Genomic DNA, 24,522 nt, shown 5'->3' with positions numbered 1-24,522 from the left:
CTCCTTCAAACTTGGCAATTTTCTCTCTATTTGACTCCCACCTTTGCATGAGATATACTCTGATTTCTTCAAGCATGGTAATTATAGGTTTGGCCCTAGAAGTCACAAACACAGAGTTGAAAGCCTCTGACATGTTGTTTACCAAGGCATCACAAAGAGGATATGGCTTGAAGAATGCCTTGCTCCAATATCTAGCTGGCAGCTTTATCAAATGCTTGAAGGCATTCTCATTGACACCCTTCATCTCCAGCATAGCCCTTTCAAATGCATTAGTATAACTAGCTGTAGCAGCTTTCCACATCAATTCCTTGAGTTTGGCTCCAGGGAATTTCTTTCTAAAATTGCTATACAAATGCCTACCAAAACATACCAATGTAAATGAGTCATCAGAACATACCAGACACATACCAACATAAGAATGTAAATGCAAATGAATATATAGAACAATAAGAATGCAAATTAATACACAGAACATTATATGTATTGAATCCTACCTGACACAGAACCTCTGATCCACTTGGGGCAGTAGTTCTTCTAGGGCTGGTAATAGTCCCTAAGAAAATATACAAATTATAAATCAGTCCCTTATGGAAATATACAAATTATACATCAAATCCTTATGGCATATGACCTTATGGCATCCTTGAAGTCTTGGTTAGTTGCAAAGTATGTTCCTAACTCCCACTTATAATCCTCCATAGTTTTAGGCATTTTGAAGGTTTGAAATAGAGTCTTTGTCACACAATCATCCTCACTAAAATATTCATCAAATCCTACTTCACTGTTGTCAGTCTCAACATCACTCAAACCCTTCAAATTTACAGGTATTTCTTCTTCATCTACCTCATCATCATCAACTAAAAGGCTTTTTTCCCCAGATGTGGCACTCTCACTAACTTTCTTCTTACTAGGTCTTCCAATCTTCCCCTTCCCTTTTACTTTCCCCTTCCCCTTCCCCTTCCCTTTTACCTTTCCCGTCCCCTTCCCCTTCCTCTTAGCTTTAACTTTTCCTTTACTCTTCCCTTTTCCCTTACCTTTTTTTGTCCCATCCTCAGATATTTCAGCATCATCAACTGCCACTGCTTCAGTCATCACCACATCATTATCAGAATCTTCAAAGTTTATTCCTATTGCACTATCTTCACTACCACTTTTCAATCCATCAGTATCTTTGGTCCCCTCAATATCACCACCTGGTAACTCCTCTTCAAAGTTCAGTTCAGATTCAACCTCCTTCTCAAAGTTTAGATCAAGTTCAACATCTTTGTCACAAGTCAATCCCTCAGTATCTTTGGTCCCCTCAACATCACCACCTGGTAACTCTTCTTCAAAAATCAGTTCAGATTCAACTTCCTTCTCTAAGTTCAGATCAACTTCAACATCTTTGTCACAGTTCAGTCCCTCAGTGTCTTCCATGTTACAGTTTAGTCCCTCAACTGCTACTGCTTCTTTGGCAATATCACTATGTCCTGATTCCATGGTCCCACCAACTTGTTCTACATCTGTGGTCCCCTTGTCTCCATATTCCATATCTGTGTTTGTACCTTCAACTTCAGCTTCTATATTAAGTGAATCTTCAGTGGTCCCCACTACATTCTCCATGTCTCCTAAACTATCAGCATTTATCTCTCCTGTATCCATTGTGTTTGTTACATTAGTTTCAACTCCACCAATATCCTCAATAATATCTGGTTCTTGCACAGGATGCAAAACATATAAATGGACTTCCCCAGTCAACTCAGCTATTACATGCATCCTCCTAGTTCCTATGTCATCTGTCAACTCAACAATGCTATTACTCTCCATTTCGTCATGATACCAGAGACTATCTATGTCTGGATAACCTAACTCATTTAACGCGTCTAGTACTTCGAAATAACTCCAAAAGTCAGGATCCACTTTCCAGATTTCCTCTAACCCATCGTACCCTAATTTCGTGAACTCAGAAAAAAAAAACCCCGTGATGAACAATGCATTCAAAACGAGTATCCATTACCTAAACACGGATTATGTAAAACCCTAAATGAGAAAAACATGTAACGTAACAAAACTATAAATGCAAAACATCATTCATACCTTATCTCAGATTGTAGAATGTCTTCTTGTTCCACAAACCCTAACAAATGAAGACGAAAGAACCATCAGTATGATAGATGAACGAAGTTCCAGTAGGAGATATGAAGGAAAATGTAAGAAATCAGTACTGATAACATTCACGAAGATGAAGCTGGGAATGATAGATGGTACCTTACTGCACAAAGATGAAGCTGGGAATGAACTATGTATGAAGATGAATCATTCACGAACCCTAGTGAACGAAAGGGGGTTGTGGGAGAAAACTTAAAATGAATATGGTAGATGAGAAAGAAATAAGGAACGTCAGAAATGTTCTTTCTTTTTTTAATCATAAATCCATGTCAGCTATTGATGCCCAGCTGGACTGCCAACAAGGCAAAAACTAACAGAAAAACATAAAACTTAACAGAAAGGACAACATGCTTTAACGGAAGTACAAATAAGGGACCACAACGTAACGTTTATTACATCAGGGACTGAACTGAAACCTATAATTAAACTAAGGGACCAAAGGATGTATTAAGCCTTATCTAAACTATTCTTAGCACAATGTGCACTTGAAATCAACACACGTCCTTAGAAATGTCTTCATCGAAAGATGTATATCCAAATTTTGTCTTAATACACCATGGACCGATTGGTCACATTTTCCATATCTACTAATTTTACTTCTTTTGTCCCTTTCCTTGTCGAACTTGTTATTTTTGGTTGAATCCTTGATGTTTCGGTAGATTTTATGATTTCTCGATTTGGTAAATTTTCATGAAAATGTTAACTTTATGCTGATATCGGTCATCAATGAGAAATTCAAAATTTTGAATATGGCTTTGATTTTTGGTTTCTATTTCAATTATTATTTGAGACATGGAATGGCTAAAAGAATCTAAAGATTGTCTTATCCACTCTAATCTAACTCTATTTCTGTATTCTCATAGAATTCATTGTGAAGAACAAAATGAAAACATTTAGCAGAAGAAGAATTATATGAAATAAGTGTTACACATGTTAGCAAGAGGAAATGCTACAAGTTTGATTTGGGCCAAATGCAACCTTATGGACTATAAATAACAATAGGGCTTCTAACAATGTAACGAGAGCTCCTCCAAATAAGCGAACCCGATACAATTTTCATGCTTGCCATAGATTTCACTTTCACTACTACCTTGAAGCTCTTCTTTTGCAGGGTGCGTGAGAAAATAAGACTAGTAGGCTTCACTACGATTTCAACTCCTTTCGGAGATTTAACGGTCGCGTTATAGATGGTTGGTGTAGGACCTACATTGGTAACTCTTCTCCTGAAAACTCCTGTTGTTCTATCTGTATTGGTCTTCACACTTAATTGCATGCTAGGATAGTTGATAGCGTCATGGCCAAAGTGCAGTTTATAGGAGAGCCGGTTAGTACTGATAACGTCGAACCATTGTATCCTTCATGGCATAAGAACTGAATATAAGCAAAGTCGTCCATGTCGTATACTAAACCAGGGTTCAGAGTTTTGTTGGGTTAACTTGACCAGCACCAAATGCAAACTCGGCTTCCTTGTTAAATTTCTGGCTCATATGTTTGGCTTGATAAAGAATATAACAACATTAGTTATGGCGAAATGTCTGAACCGAACAATGAGTAGTCCTAAGAAGTTGAAATAAGTTTTAGTTTTCACCTGTGGTAATTATGGCTGATCTGATTGCAGCAGGAGTCCAATCCGGGTGAAATGATTTCACGTATGCTGCAACTCCGGAAACATGAGGGCAGGACATGGAAGTACCGGACATTAGTGTAAATTCGGAAAATAGAGTGTTCCCTTCTAAACCAGTAATTGAAGTTTTAAGTGTATATGCTGCCAAGATGTTAATGCCAGGAGCTGTTATATCAGGCTGCATACAAGAGATTACTAAATAATCAAGTAGCTATAATCGTAAAAATGGAAGAAAACTAGCAACTATTGGTACCTTGAGGACATGCTGAGATCCTGGATTCGGGCCTCTAGATGAAAAAGATGCGACAAATGGAGCTGGTATTTTCACTTCATTGCTCTTATGTATCACTGCTGAAGGTGATCTTTGTTGAACAAGATATTTATGTTTTTAGATAATCGAGTAAGAAGGTTACTTAGAAAACAAACAAGAGAATGTTTTACCTTGTAGATTGTATATAATTGGTAATAATTTGACCTGTGCTTTGATTCACAAAGGTAGAAGGAGCACTGAATATTTGAGCAACATCTAGAAATTGATCATTTTCAACTATAGTACCAATGCCTCCTATTGCTTTCACAACAGCATCAGTGCCCCATGTCCTAAATCGGCAGTAAACAATCTTTCCTTTCACTTTTTTTGGATCTAAGGAGTCGGCATCATCACAATACCTGCCAAAGTTTTCAAGTTTCCTTGTTATTTAAGAAACTAAATCGGGTAGTGTTGAAAATCAAAGCGGAAATTACTTAGCATTTTCCTTGCTTGAAGAGTCTCGAGCTGCGTCGATCCCATTAACAAGAGGGTACTGCTTTTTTTTTTGGACTGAAAGTGCTTACTCCTTCTCCCTGCATAATTCTCAATGTTAGATATAAACAGATTAGGTAAATATGTAGAATATGCGGATGCAAAATTAATAGAAGCTTACAGAAACATTTTTTCGACTTCCCATCTCGATAATGTTCTGGAAGTCCCTATCAATGCCACTAGCAGCTACTGTGACAATCCACGGTGCATTATTTACGACAGTTGCCAAAGTTGGACCACCATTTCCAGCCGAGGCGACCGTGATTATGCCTTTCCTCATGGCATGAAATGCACCAATAGCTATACAGTCCTGCACATAATTTGCATTTCCTCCACCTAACGAAACCGATATGACATCCACACCGTCGTGTATGGCAGCCTCAAATGCTGCAAGTATGTCCATATCAGAACATCCATCTTCTGTCCAGCACACTTTGTAAATCGCCAACCTGGCTGAAGGTACCGCCCCGCGAGCCGTCCCTTTGGCTAATCCGAAGAGACTTGCATTTGGTACAAGATTTCCTGCTGCTGTTGATGCAGTATGAGTTCCATGCCCTTCCACGTCTATGGGAGATAATATATCAGACGGATCAGACCTTCCGTCGAGCTTGAAGTATCTGGCTCCAATGATCTTGCTTCAAGTTTTCACCACAACTTATCTTTGTTATGTAAATAGTTTATAGATAAGCACTTATATGATAAACGTTTATGCTATATACGCTTAATTATGGTTAGGGATGTTACTTATTGCAGCCAGAGAAATTAACAAATTTGTGACAAGTTCCTTTCCATTTAGCAGGTGGAGGGCCAAATCCATCATCCTTGAAGCTTTGAAACTCAGGAGTGATCCCTACATCATGAATTACAGTTACATAAAATCTATCTATCACACCACACAACATTTTTACCATATTAGTAGGACCGTCTTTGAACCTAAAATTTGCCACGGTCACATCGTACATACATAAGACCTCATAAAATCTTTGTTAATGTTAAAACGTGGATAAATAGAGCATATAATTGTTTTGTCATGGTTAAACCGTGGCTAATTTACACAGTGTCTCCAGAAACTTAAGATGGCTCTGCATGTTAGTAACAAGTTAGTTAGACTAACTTGTAACTCAAGCAACCTCAGTAGCTAATTTTTAGTTAGGTGGTTAGAAGTTTGTTAGAGGCCATGCTATTTTATAGCAGTCCCACCATTCCTAACCATGATCACATACTTTGCTACTAAAGCAATCTTGTTTATCATTTCTCAATTAACGAAGAAGTTTATATTCTTATAACACTATCATAAAGAACAAGGAAATATAAAACAAACAAAAAAATGAAAATGAGTTGAAACTTGAAAGGAATTATAAACCTGTATCCAAAAGAGCAACAATTGTGTCACTCTCTGACTTCAGTTTTTTCTTAGCTGTCAAAGGTAATTCAATAAAATTCCATGATCTTGTTGTGTGTAGCTTGCGGTACTGATTCGGAAATACTGAGACCACTTCATTCATGGCTGCACAATAAAAATAAATAAATAAAAGATTAAATATATAGAATTCAATTCATAGAGATATGAAAGGACTAGTATAGAAAAATGGTGTCATGCCAGATAACTTGTTGGCTTCATCCTCAGAGAGTTTAGCAGCAAATGCATTAAAGCTCTTTGTATATCTGTATACTATGGATTCTTTGGCTTCAACATGGCTGCTAAGTAAACAAAGATTAAAACACCGACGTCATATTTTATTGAACATATGCTGCATTGCTCACTTTTATGTGATTTTAGGCTTGAACTGTGGCTGTTAAGAAAACAATGTAAAAGTTCTGCAAACCATACAAATGGTGTCTAAGTTATTAACAAAGAACAAAAAAACAAAACTAACATATTAGATGAAAGAAAGTGATTGCCTTTTGTTCAACACCATAAACCGAAACATTGCTTAGTAGAATCAGCAGTATTGGAAGCCAAAGAAGTGAGTATGAGTTGGTAAGTTTCTGAGAAAACATGTTTAGCACGTTTCAAGTTTAAACTAGTTTGTTTAGAGTTTGTAAGGCATGCACATCACTTTCAAGTGTAGTAGATATATATTGCTTAAAACTAAAGAAACCTTTGAATTAGGACTCTCATATTCCTTGAATTCCAATGCAAGCCTCATGTTGCCTTGAATACATTAATCTATTATTCACCATGACATAGTTTCAAGTTAAACCAGATTGAGACATGATTTTTGAGATTAAAACGTGATGTTTTGATTATTTTTAATTATACATTTCCTCATTGTCTTATAAAATAACAATGTTTAAGACGCGGATGGTTTACCAATATGAGGTTAGAGAGAACAAATTGAAAACTTGAATTTGTCTTTCCATATTGTGAAGATGCCTCTCTGAATGCATTCTATATTCACATGAAAGGTGAGCCAAGTGAGCCAAACTCCGTTTATGTCAAAAAATAATTCAGAAATGCATCTCTAAAATCACCATTATATATTATTTTTATACACGCATTAAGGGTGTGGCAAGTGAACCACATTTATTTAATTGGTGACAATTCTAGAGGCGTATCTTCGGAAATGTCAACGGAAAAATATATAAGACAACACCCTTTCATAGTTTTCTTCTTCATGATCAAAGACAAATTTTCTATCAAAACCCTTAAAAACCTCCATCAATTCTCAATCAAGTTTTCCACCCCAAAATAGACTTTTTTTGTGTCTCAACATCAAAATGAACAAAATAAACTGTAATTTCTGATAATGAACATGTTTTTCCTTATACATTGCTTGCATTAATTAATATTACTTTTGATTGTTAAAATAAACGTTGCTTTCGAAGATGTATCTTCGGTTTAGGTTGAATATGGTTTGGATATGCATATTTAGAATGTTCATAAGTTGAATATGAATATTAAATATGTTTTTCTGTTATGCTTGGCTGTAGACACGGTGCACCATGATACTTTTCTTAAAGCTAATGTGTATGTGTATGTGGATGTTAAATCAACTAATTATTAGCATTTGAATTTGCAGATTTCCTTCCCGGTATGAATATATTATTCGAGTTAAATTTATGGTTGCTAAAATTTACTGGATATGCATATTCATGGTGAAGAAAAAGTAAACATTAAGGGAAATAAGACAAGGGTTCAAGAACCATATAAAAATGTAAAGATAAAATCAGAAGAAGAGAAAATTAAAACATGTTTAAGTGGTTTGAACTCCAAAGTATACAAAAACAATAATACCAATATTTGATAATCAATTAAAATGGGGAAACTAACAAAGCAATTTTGATAACATTTATCTTGTAATAAAATCCAAAACTTGTAATCATATCCCTAAACCACTTGGTTGAATGTCTTGATATAAAACTACAATAACAATTAATTTTTCATTCCTTCTATAGAACGAAGAACTTCCTTATAACTTATAACTTTCCATACGTAAATTTCAAATTTCTCAAATTTTTGGGTACTTAAATTATACCGGACTATCTTATGACCATGGGAGAAGAATATGTGGTTCTTCCATGCTCCAATAGGATATCCAAGGTCATTCACAGGTCCTATATTTAAGAGTTTAGTCCATGATTCCTTTACACCAAGTTTACCCAAAATCCATATAAGATAATTATTTTTGCAATCATCATAAGCGAAAACAACTGACTCATTTACTATCAGGAGGTGTTTGCAATTATTATGAAACTCGAAATTTGAATCTGAGGGTAAAACTGTTAGAATGAACTTCTCATTGCTAAAGTCAAATGAAAACATTTTATCTTCAAACCCCAAAAAATGACACAATTCATTTGAGTTTACTCGAGAACCCGATACCAATGGCATATCAATGTCATTGAGTTTCCTCCAATTGTTATTTTTTAGGCTATATATCTCCCAAAAAGGGTCGGCGTAAATATATTTGGACTCTACCTCCAACCAAAACATGTCATCGTCATTCATTAAAAGCTCCCAAAAAGGACTATCCTTCTCAGGCAAAAACAACCACGGACCTTTAGAAAATTCATAGGGAGAGTCTTCAGGTAAAAAAACATTCCGAAGCACTTTGTAGTCATCTGTAACACAATCATAACCAAATGCACTAGGAGGAGGGTTAAACTCAATGTTCTCATTATATACTTGAAAGCTAGGAGGAAGGACCTTGAATTCCGTGGTAGCAGGGTTCCATAATACAATTGGTGATTCATGGCCATAATCTTGGTAGAGACAAATAATGCCATTAACACTGGAAGAACCTAGCATTTCCATATATATATGATCCTCTTTAAAAGGAGGTGGCCAATCTATTATAACCATATCCTCAAACCTATCACTAGAAAGCTTAGACAATAACTCGTCGATGGGTATTTTACCCTTTACAAAATTTGTAAAATGTATGAGAAGCGAGGTGTTTTGAGAATCCTCAATAGTTTTGGATTTGAAGAAATCTGTATGGAACATGTTCATGAATTGAGAGTTTTGAAATAAAAGAGACCATGATTTTTGAACACATGTGAATCGCTTTAGGGGTTTAAGAGGCAATTTAGAAAGTATACATAAAGCGAGTTCATATGGAATGTGAGAACTACTAACCTTTTTCCTAGATGTCATGGCAACCATGATATGAATTGAGAGAATGACAAGAAACTGAAACAGAAAAATTTGTTACGCATCCAATTTTTTTCATTTTTGATATATACTATTTTTTATATGTGAAATTGCTTAATTGATAAGAAATTGTATTCCTTATCATTTTTAGTATATATATATTTCAATTATGGTGTAAACTCTTTTTAAAATGTAAAATATTTGTTTGCTTAATTGATAAGAAATTGATTGTTTAATTGATAAGAAATTGTATATCTTTAATTAATAAGAAATATATTAAGAAATTCTGTACAAAGGTTATTTATTTCATATATAAAAAAAATCATTTAGTTCACCTTTATACATTTTGTATATGGGTATGGTTATTTAATAAATGTCATCCGTTCCAAAGTAATTTTTTCATTTTTGGTATATACTATTTTTTATATGTGAAATTTGTTTACTTAACTGATAAGATATTGTATGTCCCGCCATTTTTAGTAGTATATATATATATATATATATATATATATATATATATATATATATATATATATATATATATATATATATATATATATATATATATATATACTAAATATATATATATATATATATATATATATATATATATATATATATATATATTTATATATATATATATACTAAAAATATATATATATATACTAAATATATATATATATATATATATATATATATATATATATATATATATATATATATATATATATATATATATATATATATATATATATATATATATATATATATTTTCAATTTTGATATAAACTCTTTTTTAAATGTAAAATATTCGTTTGCTTAATTGATAAGAAATTTGTTGTTTAATTATAAGAAATTGTATGTCTTTAATTGATAAGAAATATATTAATAAATTGTGTGCAAAGGGTATTTATTTTATATTTAACATAAACCATTTTGTTCACCTTTATATATTTTGTACATGGGTGTGTAAAAAAGGTTATTTAATACATGTCATCCGCTTCAAAGTAATTAATTTATACCTAAAAAAATTATTTTAAAATCTCCTTTTAATTTTTCAAAAGTTAATTATTACTTTTATAAATATACTTTTTGGTTATTGTTTGTATCATTTTTAATATAACATTAAACATTTTATATTTATAATAAAGATGAATATTTTTTATGAAATAAAATAATTGTTTTTTTTATAATAGAGATGAATATTTTTTTTTAAGAAGATTGTTGATTTATAAATATTACCACCAACTGTTTTATCAGGAATTGAACCCTAAATCAATCGTTTATGCTCATTTAACGCAATTAACATTTATGAGTTAAACTATCTCATCCACACAATAAAAAATGAATATTTTAATATATGATATTTTTAAAAAAAAAATACATTTCAAGTGTAGCTATATGTCAAGTGATATATAAAAACTAGTGACAAATTTTTGTCAACACACGAGTACTCGTCCGATACGCGCATTTGTTAATCAAAATGAAAACGGCATTATGGTCTAAAAAAGTGTCAAAGAAAGAATTATGATGGTAGGAAAAAATAGAAAAAAAAATATTGTGAATAATTGAATGTAAAAGTACTAAATAGAAAAGAAAAAAAAAGTAAAATACATGTAAAAATAAGGGTGGCTGTTTGATTTACGAAGGAAGAAATGTGACTTTGGAGATATATCTGTAAATTAACCTCAGAAATATTCAGATATGTATCTCCGAATTAAATTTTAACAAAATAAAATAAAATTTGGTGCGATTGAAGAAACATGTAAAATTATAAATGACATGTTGATCAAGCCTTTATTTTCTCTACAGATCGATAAAACTGCTTGAGAAAATTAAGATGATGAAAAGTGAAAAGTGAAAAGTGGTTTGAACTCAAAAGCATATCAGGTTTGAAGATGATGAACAAAAATGCTTATGGCATTTGTTCAATTCAATTCCTTCTTGCAACTGACTTTCACATTTTGCAATCCTCACATGCAGTTGACCTCAATTAAACCTCTAACTGTCACCACTTTGACCAAACTGAGTTATTAAGAAATTTGATGTATTTTCAATTTTTCATGTTCTAAAGACAATAGAATACATTTAGATTCAAGAACACTACTTTATAGTAGCTACTTCATACAATTTTCAATTAAAAAGAAGCATATGATAGTAGCTACTTCATACAATACCCGGTGATTTCCAAAAAGTTTGGCAAGATATGGTGATGAATAACCAAGAAAATTTGACTTCACATTGTATATACAAAAAGGTGTAATACAATGTGAATTGTTTTAGTCTCAAAGCTACCATTTATTAACTAAATAAAGTGAAAATATACAAATACAATTAATTTTTATTCCATTATTTCATACAAAATGCATTGAGATTACACAACAACAACGATTAATTATTCATTATTTCATTCAAAAAAAGGAGAACAACAAAACAACAACAACAATAAAGTCTTATCCCACTAATTGAAAGAATGACAACAACAAAACAACAACAACAATAAAGTCTTATCCCACTAAGTGGGGTATAGAAACAAGGACTTTCTTATAAATTACAATATAACCTATATTTATTCTAAGTTTCTCACATTTTTGGGTACTTAAATTAAATTGTGATAGCTCATTATATCCTTGTGCGAAATATATGTCGTTCTTCTCTCATCTGAATCTAACGGTAAGGTTTTTGCTAAGAATTTCTCGGTGCTAAAATCAAATGACAACATTTGAGTTTTGAGTTCGGACACCAACCAATGGCACAATTCATTTAAATTCACCAGAGAAATACATGGACAAGGAAGAGGCAAATTGATTCCATCCAGTTTTCTCCAAGAATTACTTTTGAGACTATATATCTTCCAAAAAGTGTCATACATCTCTTCTACTTGCTGATCCTCCATAAATAAGTCATCCTCATCAATCAAATGAGAGGAGGTAAGTGTTTTCGTAATCTTCATCTTGTTTAGACTTGCAATTGATGTTGAACATGTTGATGAAATGAGAGCTTTGAAATAAAAAAGACCATGATTTTTCAACACATGTGAATCGTTTTAGGGATTTAAGAGGTAATTTGGCGAGAATGCATAAAGCGAGTTTGTATGGAATGTGAGAAGAACTAACCTTTTTTGCGGTTGTCATTGATGCTTCAGCCATGAGTTGAACCCAGTGAGAGATATAAGTTTTGATGGGTGGAAGATCAGAGGTTATGCTTTTTTTCTTTTTCTTTTGGAAATGTGTGGATATTGTGAATGGATCCTCTCGTGCTTTTTCTCTTCAGCTCATTATCCAACTCCAAAATCAATGGTTGATAGGCAATACATAATAATATTTTAAAATATTAATATGCATAAAATGTAATCAAATGGTTCAAATTAAGGCAGGACAATGGGCAGCATAAAAAAAGTTGCAGAGGATCCAGGTCCGAAAATATTTGTTTGCTTGTGTTTGTTTTGGTGCTAGAAAAAATTCTTGGGAACTTGAAGTTGAAAATAATTATTCATCAGTTTACTAGATGGGAAAGAAAAAAATGCCTTATAATAAATAATATCTAAGAATATAAATTATTTATGAAATTTTAACTATTTATTCTCATGTCAAATGTTGGGAATTATATCTTCTCATTGGAATAAAAAATAACCAACTCAAACTATCCACTTTCATATTATTTCAACATATTATTTTATATTTTTAAAATTTTAAAATTATAAATAAAATAAAATTAAAAAATATTCCTTAAAACCTTAATTATTTACCAAACAAATTGATGGGAATAAAATTGTTGTCATTAACATTATAAGGAATAACATTCATGAGATTGTAATTTAAATCCGTCAAACAAACGCACCCTAAGAAATTGTATTCCTCCCATAGCGGCTCACACTATTTTCATAAATACTTAGGACCTAGGAGACTAGGACCTATTTAATTTGCTTATTGGTTATTATGTATTTTGTCTTTTGTCATATAAGCGAGTTTTGAAAAAATCATTAAAAATGATTAGGGGTGACAATTAAATCCATTAAGACAAAATTCATCCAATCCATCCACCACTTAAAACGTAAGTTGATGGATGGGATAAAATTCATCCATTTATATACATGGATGAATCTAATCCATCCATCATATTTTAATGATTCGATGGATTATTGTTATTATATATTTTAAATCCATTACATCATTTAAAAAAATTGTTTTAAAAAATTGAGTTTTTTTTAAAATACAGAAAATTGAATTTACTATATTTTTAGAAAAACTGGATTTTACTGTATTTTCAAAAAAATTGATTTTACTGTATTTTCAAAAAACTCAATTTTATTATATTTTTAGAAAAACTATATTTTACCATATTTTCAAAAAACTGGATTTTACAGTATTTTAAAAAAAACTCGATTTGACTTTATATTCAAAAAACTCAATTTTACTGTATTTTTGGAAAAACTCAATTTTACAGTATTTTCAAAAAAACCCGATTTTACTGTATTTTTAAAAAACTTGATTTAATTGTATTTTTAAAAAAATTAATTTTACTGTAATTTAAAAAAACTCAATTTTATTGTATTGTTTTTTAAACCCACTCTTACAATATTTTCAAAAAACTTGTTTTTAATGTATTTATAAAAAACAATTTTATTTTATTTTCAACAAAAACCCGATTTTACTGTATTTTTGGAACACTCAATTTCACTATATTTTTTTTAAAAACACCCTATTTTATTGTATTTTCAGCAAAAACCTGATTTTATTTTATTTATAAAAACGATTTTACAGTATTTTCACAAAAAAAACAAATTTTATTGTATTTTAAAAAACTCAATTTTACTGTATTTTTGGAAAAACTAGAATTTACCTGACTTTCTAAAACCTGATTTTATTATATTTTCAAAAAACTTGATTTTTTTAAATTTTCAAAAATATCGAATTTACTGTATTTTTCGGCAAAACTCGATTTTCCTGTATTTTCAAAAAAAACAATCGTACTATAATTTCAAAAAATTCGATTTTACTATATTTTTAAAAAATCAATTTTATTGTATTTTCAAAAAACTTTATTTTACTGTATTTTCAAAAAACTTTATTTTACTGTATTTTCAAAAAAGTCGATATAACTGTATTTTCAGAAACTCAGTTTTGCTGTATCTGCTAAAAATTGATTTTATTGAAAATACCGTAAATTCGAGTTTTTCCAAAAATACGGTAAAACTGAGTTTTTTTGAAAATACAGTAAAATCAAGTTTTTCAAAAAGATGGTAAAATTGACTTTTTTGAAAATACATTAAAATTGAGTTTTCCACAAAATACAGTAAAAACGATTTGTTTTACAAAATGCAGTGAAAACGAGTTTTTCCAATAATATAGTAAAATCGGGATTTTTCAAAAATACAATAAAATCTCGTTTTTCCAAAATTACAGTAAAATCGAGTATTTTTGAAAATACAGTAATATCGAGTTTCTTGAAAATATAAAAAATCGAGTTTTTGAAAATACAGTAAAATCGAGTTTTCTGAAAATACTATAAAATATGGTTTTATGATAATATAGTAAAATCGAATATTATGAAAATACAGTAAAATCTGGTTTTCTGAAAATACAGTAAAATCTGGTTTTCTGAAAATACAGTAAAATCTGGTTTTTTGAAAATATAGTAAAATTGAGTTTTTTGAAAATACAGAAAAATTGAATATTCTGAAAAATACAGTAAAGTCGAGTTTTATGAAAATACATTAAAATATGGTTTTTTGAAAATACTGTAAATCGAGTTTTTTTGAAAATACTGTAAAATTGAGTTTTCTGATAATACGTTAAAATTGAGTTTTTCCAAAAAATACAGTAAAATCGAGTTTTTTTTAAAAATACAGTTAAATCGTGTTTTTGTAAGGGTTAAATACGTTTTTAGTCCCTATAAATATGCGTCCCTGCAATTTTAGTCTCTAAAATTTTTCTTCAATAAATGGTCTTCGCAAACTTTTCCATCTCCAATATTGGTCCCTCCCGTTAATTTCCACTAACGGAGGCTGACGTGACACGCCACATGGAAGACTGTTTGATAAAAATCTGAAAACGTTTGAAATTGCGGGGGTTTTTAACCTCCTCTAAATGAACCTAGAAAAAAAACAGAAAAATTTGTTCTGGTTTTTTCTCAAACACCTTGCAAGCAAATTTCACAACACATAAATTCTGAACTTTTTTTGAAGAAACTATGCAAGCCATAAGTAATATCCATTGATAGATGTTGATACATACAAGTCACTGTAACACCAAACAAGTCAGATTCATACAATAATGATAGATGTTTTATCCCTATGAACGTTTTTGCCTACACAAAATGCAGTCAAGATTTGAATATGGTATGAGATTGTGACATGGAATGATTTCTGAACATACTTACATTGAAACCAAAATGAGCAATATGAAAACAGTTCTATTGTTACCTACCGTCAAACATGTTGCTTATATAGCTTCTAACAATAACATTTATAGGAAGAACTTTGAATGGGCAGTTCTTCCACCTGGCAATAATAACGAAGCTATGCCACTTGAAGCAACAGTAATACATTTTTTTCTCTCCGAACGCAGTGCACTTGACAGTGTTCTCCACATGAAAGTCTTGCCGGTACCTCCATAACCATGCAAAAAAAACACCCCCCTCTTTGTTTCTTGATAGCTTGCATGATTGTTTCAAAAATACCACGTTGCTCATCTGCACATCGTGAGTTTGCTTATATTTTTTACGGAATTATGGCCATTGAACTAACGTAACAGAGTTGCAAATAATATCAAGTTTTTTTATAAGATAACCTGTTAGTGCTTTGAATAGAGCAGTGAAATTTTTTCTTTCGTCATCAACGTTGTAATTACGTTCGTCATAAATCAGACGGTTGCCAATGTCTCTTGTGACATATGAATCGGGATATGACATATCCTTAAACTCATGCAAGCTTCTTCGATTGGACTGCAACATGTTCTCAATGGCAATGAGGGTCAAGTTTTCCAATTCATTGTCCGTTAAATGCAGGTCTATAACAAAAAAAATAGCATTTATTAAATGAGCAGCTACGATATTTATATATGAACAGCACAACAATTGCCTGGATGTCTGCCTTACTTCATTGAGAAAAGTAAATATAAGATATGCATACATGTAGAATGTAGATTTGGACTGTTTTTGATTATTATTGATGTGTTGCAGCAATGAAAATAATATAATTTTCGACTAACTATTGTGATAACCAACATATCAAATGATAGACCAATTATTTAGAATGTACCTAATTTATTGGTTGCTTGCCTCTGCTGGTAAAGAATACCGTCTGCCAATACCTTCCAAGTTTTAACCCAAACATGGTTAGGTCTATTCATTGTACCGGATAGTAGCATGGTGACAAACAATTGTCGCAAAAAATAACCTGAACCCCAATCTTTGGCCTCGTATATGGCCGAAACATATTCTTTATCATCATTAAGAAATCCCATTTCGAAACATGCATCCCTTAAACTGTGCCGAACAATTCCTCCCACCTTTTTTATGTCCTCGTAGCATGTCGGTCCCTTTGCTACCGTTAACATCATTCTAAGATAAAAAAGCTCACCGGTACTTGGCGGAACCCATATAAGTCTTCCAATTGTATTACCTCTTTTGCGTGGTCTCCACCGTCTGTATCTTTTGTCGTACACAAATCTTGTGAGAAACTTGGAGTAAGTCAAATCTTTTGCCTCTGAATATGTCTTGTTGGCTTCCATCCAACGGTAAACATAGACTCTTTCACGCTTGGTTTTTCAAGTACCTCATCAATCAACTCATAATCAGTGTAGTAAACACAATTGTCTCCCTCAAGATGAAAATACAACCTCTCGACCGCGGGAGACCTTCCATGAATGGGAAAAGAGAATATCCTCCAGCATGCTTCACTTGGAGAGACATATCTACAATCAAGATATTGTTTTATTTCATCAAGATGTCCATTTAAAGATGATCCATCATTGGTAGTATCAACTACAGTTGCGGTAATTCAGTCATATCCTTTGTTAATATATTTGAATAAATACTTAACGGATGTTCCCTGATTACACCACTCAATGTTGATGTGAGCCTGAAATTTCTTCAACAAATATGGATTATAAGGAACTACAAATCTGTTATCAAGATCAACGTCCTTTTTCGTAACTGTATTTCCAGTATCTCTTCTCATGTACAAAGGATATCCTTCATGGTCAACAACAGTACGAGCCTGAAATTTTTTTGGGAAGAACTTTGAGCATTGATTATTTTTCATGCATGGCGATGAAGTGTTTGCATATCCGCATGGGTCGTGAATCATATGTGTCTTCACCAAATGATAAAGTTGCATATCATCCTCCTCTGATGGAATTTCTGCTGAAATGATGTTGTTTATATAGTCTGGAGTGGGACACTTTTTTGAATATGTGCATGTGGTAAACCTCTTTTTTGAAACTCAATTGTGTATATATCTGCAATAACATAAAATAGTGAAACAATAAGAATAAACATTATTCAAAGTAGTAATATTAAACCCAAACGGCACATGTATATTAGTGCATCGTATAACGACTTACATGCAACAACTCTCCCCAACACATGTTTTTTTGTTAAATCAGACAACAGCTCATCCAACTTGATTTTAAAAACTCGGGATATGAGATCAGGGCGATCGTGAGGACGAAGCTTTATTTTGTCGGTAAGTCTTTTAAGTTCGGGCCAATTTGGATTGCAAGTAAACGTGATAAAAAGTTTGGGAAAACCAACGTGGCTACAAATAGCCATTCCATCAAAATAAAGCTGCTCCATGTATCTCCTGCTACCAACATAGGTTGAAGGCAAAACTGCCCTTTTACCTTTGTTTGAACCATGTGTGTCCGATTCTTGGTCTGGACCGGTCAGATTGGAGTACTTAGAAACTCTAAGTTTCTTCTGATGCTTGCGGATATAATTCAATCTTTGGGACTCCATCATACTGAATCCATCAACCAAAAATTGCTGAAACAGTCTCCGTGATCTCAAGAGCGTATGTGCCTCAGTTGCTCTTGTTTTAATGCGATACGCAAGCCATTCTCTTATGGTAAGCTTATTCATCTTTTTTTTTTTGAATTTGTTTCCCTGTGTAGAACACCAAGCCTAAATCCGTCTTCTCCATAAGGAAACAGTAGGGGATATTGTAAAGCAAGATAACTTGGATGAAACTCACTTATTCTCTTTAGCTTTCCGCTTTGTCTCTCAAGAATAATGTCCCTTTTGTCTCCAATGTCAACGTCGCCTACTATCAATGCAGCAACTTCTGCCACATTGGGTTGATTGTAAATTCTACCATCTTTTGATCTATCTGCAATTAATCTTAGCTTCAATTCCGGTACATCGGAATGTCGTAGCCTGTCTGCTGCCATCCTAAAAGATTTAGCATGTGTGTTGAACTCATCAAGCATATTCTTCAATCCAGTTACAATATGCGGAATTATATTTGGATTGTTCCTGAAAAATAAATTACAATATGTGAATTAAACTATAGAGCAATAATTTAAAATAATAACCATATATTATTAATGTATTCTATTATATTGCACAACGGTGAATAATTACCCCATTCCTTTGATCCTATGTTGTATTTCATTTTCAGTGTCGTAAATATATAGTTGAGAAAATCTTGGTGTCTGTCCATTAAGCGGCATCATGCTCCCAATCCTATGGCAAGGCTGTCCATGTACTCTTATGTTAGGAGGCCCTCCACCGGCATTGAACCTGTTGTCAAACTTCATACCAGGAGATGTAAAGGCAAACATCATGTTGTACAATATACAATATTGCTGATAATTCTGATTATCCGCACCATTATCTTGAAACAACAGATGGTTGAGATAAGGAGGAGGTAATTTCAAAAGAGGAAGCAAAATCTTGCCATTTCCACAACATTGTTGGAATTTGGGGACCGCACTATGTTTTCGTTTGTCAGTTTTCTCTCCGTACCACATAAGTGCCCCACAATGTGTACATTCTATTGCAGGATCACCTATATCTGAGTATCCTGAAAAGATACAACCGAAATCATAATATGCCCATAACAAATGAACAAACTAAAAAATAAGGCACTTGAAATTTTTTATAATAATATAATAAATTCATTATGAATGATCAATAGTTTGTAATAGGATACAATTAAATCTGTTAGAGAGATATACTTTGTGACATGTTAATATAACATTTTAAAATTGATGTAATAACCTGAATCATGATCATTAATCGAATTATAATTTGTATTTTGCTGCTCATCATCATCGACGCTTGATGTTGTATCATAGTCAGGATTGTTGTTTATGAACTCACATTCACTATCACTAAACGAATTGTCCGATCTATCAGCATCAGACCTATCATCATCTTCAATGTCTACGTCGGTTGTACCAACATGCTTGCTTGTGGAGGAAGAGATACCCCCATTGGCAACATTAGAAAAGTCATTGAATAAATTTGCTGCGATGGTTCGGACATCATCAGTTTTTTTCTTTCTGCTGGATGAAACGACGGATGCTATAGGCTGTAAACAAATTTATAGCATGATGCGTATATGATGAGGAAAGAATTAAGCTGCAATAAAAAAGTTTAACACATGTTGTAACAATTCGGATATACATACCGGAGAATGAAGATAATCAGTTTCTATGGTGTTACAACTTTCGTTTGTGGTTGATATTGTGCGTGTGCGAGACTTTTTCAACTTTATAAGTGACTTCCTCCTCTCACGTGCCATTGCAGATTTCTGTGCAGGAGTAAGTGAAACAGCAGTAATATTTGATATGGAACTGCCAGATGTAAAGGAGTATCTACCATGTTAGGTTGAGGTGTTGCCTGATAAACAATATTATCGAAGGCATGTTTTTCCATAAGATTGTATGACACAGATTCTTTCAGACCACTGTGCAATAGTTTGGCTGATGATTTTGCAGTACCACCGAGCGGTGAGTGACGATTCTGAATCCCTATATTAGTGATAGAAGAAGTTATATTAGACAGTGGTCTCCTTACATTGTCACGTAATGGATGATTGAAACTGCTATAACATATCTTGAAATCACTTCCATTCTCATCAACTTTATTTCTTTTTTTTGTTCTTTCATTCAAGACCGCTCTCCGATTTCTTCTTGCGAGTGCCAATTTCCTCTTCCTCTCAATGATAGTTGTATCCATCGTTATTGAATTACAATATGCAACACACTCAGTCACATAAACAACACATGATAAGAGCAACTTTTTTTTTGTTTTAAGCTAGATGTATCAATATTGATTATGAGAATAGAGGTTCGTATTGTTGTGTATATATAGATATTTCCATGACACAAATCCAATATTTGACTATATGAATAAAACAATGCATAAAACTCAAAGAGTCATCTAAAATGAATAATTACTAAAGTGCACGCCATAACAATTACTATCACGAATTCACACGCATATTATGGAAGCTCAAATTAAATGAAATGGGCATCACATAGGTTTTCATCATTACACAGCTGGTTGGAGAACGTGCTGAACACGAAAGCCCATCGTTTCTGAGAATCTTGAAAGATGCATCATCATGATAACACATATCACTCAAGTAACCATTATGTACATGTTTAGCTTATATATACAACATGGTTTCCTATCTGTATTATTTATTAGAAGGATTATAGTGTCATACTTTATTGTTTCTATGAAAGATAATTTTGAGATGTCTTCCCCAATTATATAAGGGTCGTAGCAAGCAATAAACTCATAATTTGTTATTTAAATAACATAGTATTCAAAAAATTTTTTTAATAAACATTACCATGTACAAACCAATTACCTCCACTGAAAATCAGCACATTGTATGATATGCTAGCCAAATGGGTGGAAGAATTATTTGCAACCACTCAGATGGACGTTGCTGAAGTGTTGTGTCCAGAAATAGAAAGAGTTGGACCAAATAGGGTTGTTGATCAAATGAATATGGATTTTACAATAAGAGAACTACCAGATGCCAAAAGATGTTACAATAAAAATTCGAAATAGGAAAATGCTATAATAATGATACAATGCTTTGGTTGCCTGCAAAAAAACATAGTATGGGAAAAAGAAATATCTAAAACAGCAAAAAAAGGCAACAATTTATGGTAATAAAACACACAATTTTATTATGTTTAACATATTTATACCCAATACTCACATGAAGTAACTATTTTTAAATGCAGCATTTTCCAGCATAAAGGATCCGAAGGCACATCGTCCGGACATTATATCTTGAAACATGACGCATCTTTAGACGCATAATGCATATGAATCCGAAATCTTTTGGGAAAAAAAAGGATCTCAGTGTAAATGTATATAGGAATGAGACGGTTTCTTTTTGCAGTGGAGAAGAAACCACTCGTTTGAGACAAATTGATCATCCACCACGTTTAAGATATGTCATTGTTGCAAGGGAACATTTTTAGACGTCGCTAGTAAACAATGTATTGATAAGAATTTAAGAAATTAGTTAAATTTTAAATAGAAAAAATACTTCTCTATTTTTTTATCCATCTTGAAAAGTTTATTATAGAATTATTCTCCATATTAAACCAAATTATATATAGACAATAATTATCAGACAACTCAAAAAATTGTATTTCATAATTAAAATACCACAGAAACATAGTTGTTGCAATTCAAAATTAGCAAGAAATACAATAACTTAAAATTAAACACTTAATTTGTCCCATAAGGTTAGAATCACAGAAAATAACTCAAAAATAAAGTCTTCAACAAAAATAAAATATCCTAAAAACTGGGTACAACACATATTAAGTGCTCATCTTCAACTATTCTTCCTTCTTGATATCTTTGATTAACTTCGTCGACGAAAGCTGGACACCTTCAATTTCCTCAACAGCTTCACTTAAAATTCTCTTAGAAGGTGTAAGATTAGTATTTGAGGCAGAAGGATCATAATCGGCTGAGACAGACAGAGGTTCCTGAAATCATGCGCATGGAAAAAACGTTCTTGTCAAGATCAACATTTGCAGACGGTAACAATTAGCTACAATCAGAGTGTGAATTATGCAAAACTTACAGAAACACTTGGGAAATCGTCCTGCGATGTTGGTTCAATTATGCGAAGCCTAGATGTAGGCTGCATGAGAAATAACAATCTATCAGTATATAACACTGTAATTAAATGTCCAGATATAAATTACAAAAAACGACATTTACCTCTTCAGCTCTAAAATTTTCCTTAACTCTATTACGGGTTTCCTGGTCATCTCTGAAACCAATCACAGAGAGCCGTCCATTTTTGGGATGGAATACAGCTCTGATAGCCAACTCCCGCTTCAATATTGAATCAAGCTCGTAAGGGAATTCAAGCGGATCATATTCCCCAGCCTTGTTTCATAAAAAAAAGAAGATATGTTAGAATAATTTTTTTGAATTATGGACAGATAGAATGATGAAGGCGGCTCATGTACCCTTTTTAGACCACTTATAATCTCAGCAGCGGATTTGCCTACTAACTTAACACAGTCGACGTCCCAGAAAATGAACTTTGCATTGCATTTACCGTCAACAGCCAATATTTCCAGTTTAAACCTACAACATATTATAATATCATAAGCCATAATAAAATATAGACAACAAAAAAAAATTTACAACAAGATCTTTAACAATACCTGGGCACGGGAGAATGACTTATATGTTTTGCATAACACTCAAGCTTTCCATCCCTCAGAGTCACACTTTTTGTACAATCAACACATCCATCGTAATACCATCCAGATTGGCCAACATCAAATTTATCCAGCGTGGCAACAGTTACACATGTAGTTTCCTAACAAATAAAACCATTATAGATTTACTGATGAGCGGTACAAAGTTAATAATATACATTTAAAGTATGTGATATCTTGCCTGTTGCAAACCCCCTATTTCTGCAAGACTTAATATATCAGCTTTCCATACAAACTTATCGAAATCTGAGTAGTATGAATTTTGTGATGCAGTAACTTGCACACTTGTATCTGACAACTTTGGAAAATCACCTTTAAAACTGCATCAATAATGTGATAATGCAATTTAGATTTATATTTTCTATCAAGTGGTTAATAAGATAAAGGATGATGCAAATACCTTTCTTTTAGCTTGGAAACTTGTTCAAAGCTAGTATCATTAATGATCAGTTTTGTGCCATTCCACGCATTTGATATGTTTAAAGGAAAGTTTCCTGAAAATTTATTTTAAATAATATCAGATAATGAAATTTTTTACATATATTGACATCACATTAATTTACAAAAATTCAAAAGCATATACCTTGAGCCTCCTTTATTCGAGCATTAATCAGAAGCACAACCATATTACCATCATCCTTATTTTTTGTCCAATACTCATTGAATTGGATTGCATATTGACCCCATAACGTACACGCAACAATGGATTTGCTGTATTACAAAAGATGAAACAGTTAAAACGATAAAAATATTACATACACATGAAAAATATTGTGAATATATGGATCTTACCTGTTATCAGTAATTGAAAAAACAACTTTGCTCTTGCTGTTATCAGTACTGACATGGGACTGAGTAATCTCTACAGCTCCACCAAGAACATCTGAAAAATAAGAACGTGCAATATAAGATAAGTAGGTATATAAGTCAAAACTCACACACGTTTAAATTCAATGGTTAAAAATTACGAATTAGTCCAAGAAGAATGTTACCAACTAAAATATTTGATTGGAACTTTCCAACTACAATGTCAGCCAAACTAAGGAGATTGAGAACCTTAACAGGAATTTCTGGGTTGTCTGTTTTCTTAACGGAAGTAGAACCACAAAACACCAGCTTGTGTTTATGATCAGTGGACTTAAAAGAGAAGTCATTGGAACCTACTTTAAAATTCTGCATTACGTATGAACAACCATGACAGAGATATTCCTTGAACTTGGTAACCAAGTATGGAGGTACAACAGCTTGAATCATAGATCCCTGCATTATTTTAAAAATTTTGAATCAGCATCTGGTTCAAAAAAATGAAAAATAAGTGTACAGAAAATGAATAAGGATACAAACCTTAGAATCCACGAGAATCATTTCAAGGTGTTCCTTCTTTGAAGCACTTGTGACTGACCATAGATGTTTACACCTAACAGAAATCTTCCAGAGGTCCTTTGAGTCATTGATATCCCTCACAAACTCGATTGGACGCGCCATCAATTTTTTTTCACGATTACCTGATAACATAGATGTTAATATACACACTAACAGCAAGAAAACGTTAATACAACTGAGAAAACATATATAAAACCTTGAGTAGTTTTGGAAGAACGATTTTAGAATGAATGGCATGTAGGTG

At 32.4% G+C, this 24,522-nt stretch overlaps 1 protein-coding gene and 1 pseudogene across 1 annotated transcript; both read right to left on the bottom strand.

Annotated features, from left to right (window-relative positions):
* Positions 1-3,040: 3,040 nt before the first annotated feature.
* Positions 3,041-16,730, bottom strand: LOC131633110 (subtilisin-like protease SBT4.14; annotated as a pseudogene).
* Positions 16,731-21,992: 5,262 nt separating this feature from the next.
* LOC131633108 (uncharacterized) lies at positions 21,993-24,380 on the bottom strand. The gene is made up of 11 exons (XM_058903821.1): positions 24,240-24,380; positions 23,864-24,155; positions 23,688-23,778; positions 23,479-23,606; positions 23,296-23,389; positions 23,077-23,215; positions 22,839-22,996; positions 22,638-22,758; positions 22,384-22,554; positions 22,244-22,303; positions 21,993-22,145 (listed from the first exon to the last, which is right to left on the bottom strand). The coding sequence occupies exons 1-11, from the start codon at positions 24,378-24,380 to the stop codon at positions 21,993-21,995; spliced, it is 1,548 nt and encodes a 515-aa protein (XP_058759804.1).
* Positions 24,381-24,522: the final 142 nt, after the last annotated feature.

This window comes from Vicia villosa, unplaced genomic scaffold (assembly GCF_029867415.1).
Source record: "Vicia villosa cultivar HV-30 ecotype Madison, WI unplaced genomic scaffold, Vvil1.0 ctg.001069F_1_1, whole genome shotgun sequence".
In the NCBI taxonomy this organism is placed as follows: Eukaryota; Viridiplantae; Streptophyta; class Magnoliopsida; order Fabales; family Fabaceae; genus Vicia; species Vicia villosa.
Note: the sequence above shows the minus strand (reverse complement) of the source record. Positions and strands in the feature narration are given on the sequence as shown.

Coding starts and splice junctions, on each gene's coding strand:
- LOC131633108 (XM_058903821.1), bottom strand. CDS start 24,380: ATGGCGCGTCCAATCGAGTTTGTGAGGGATATCAATGACTCAAAGGAC. Junction 22,555..22,637: donor TTATAAGTGGTCTAAAAAGG/GTACATGAGCCG, acceptor TTATGAAACAAG/GCTGGGGAATATGATCCGCT. Junction 22,146..22,243: donor ACGATTTCCCAAGTGTTTCT/GTAAGTTTTGCA, acceptor GCATGATTTCAG/GAACCTCTGTCTGTCTCAGC.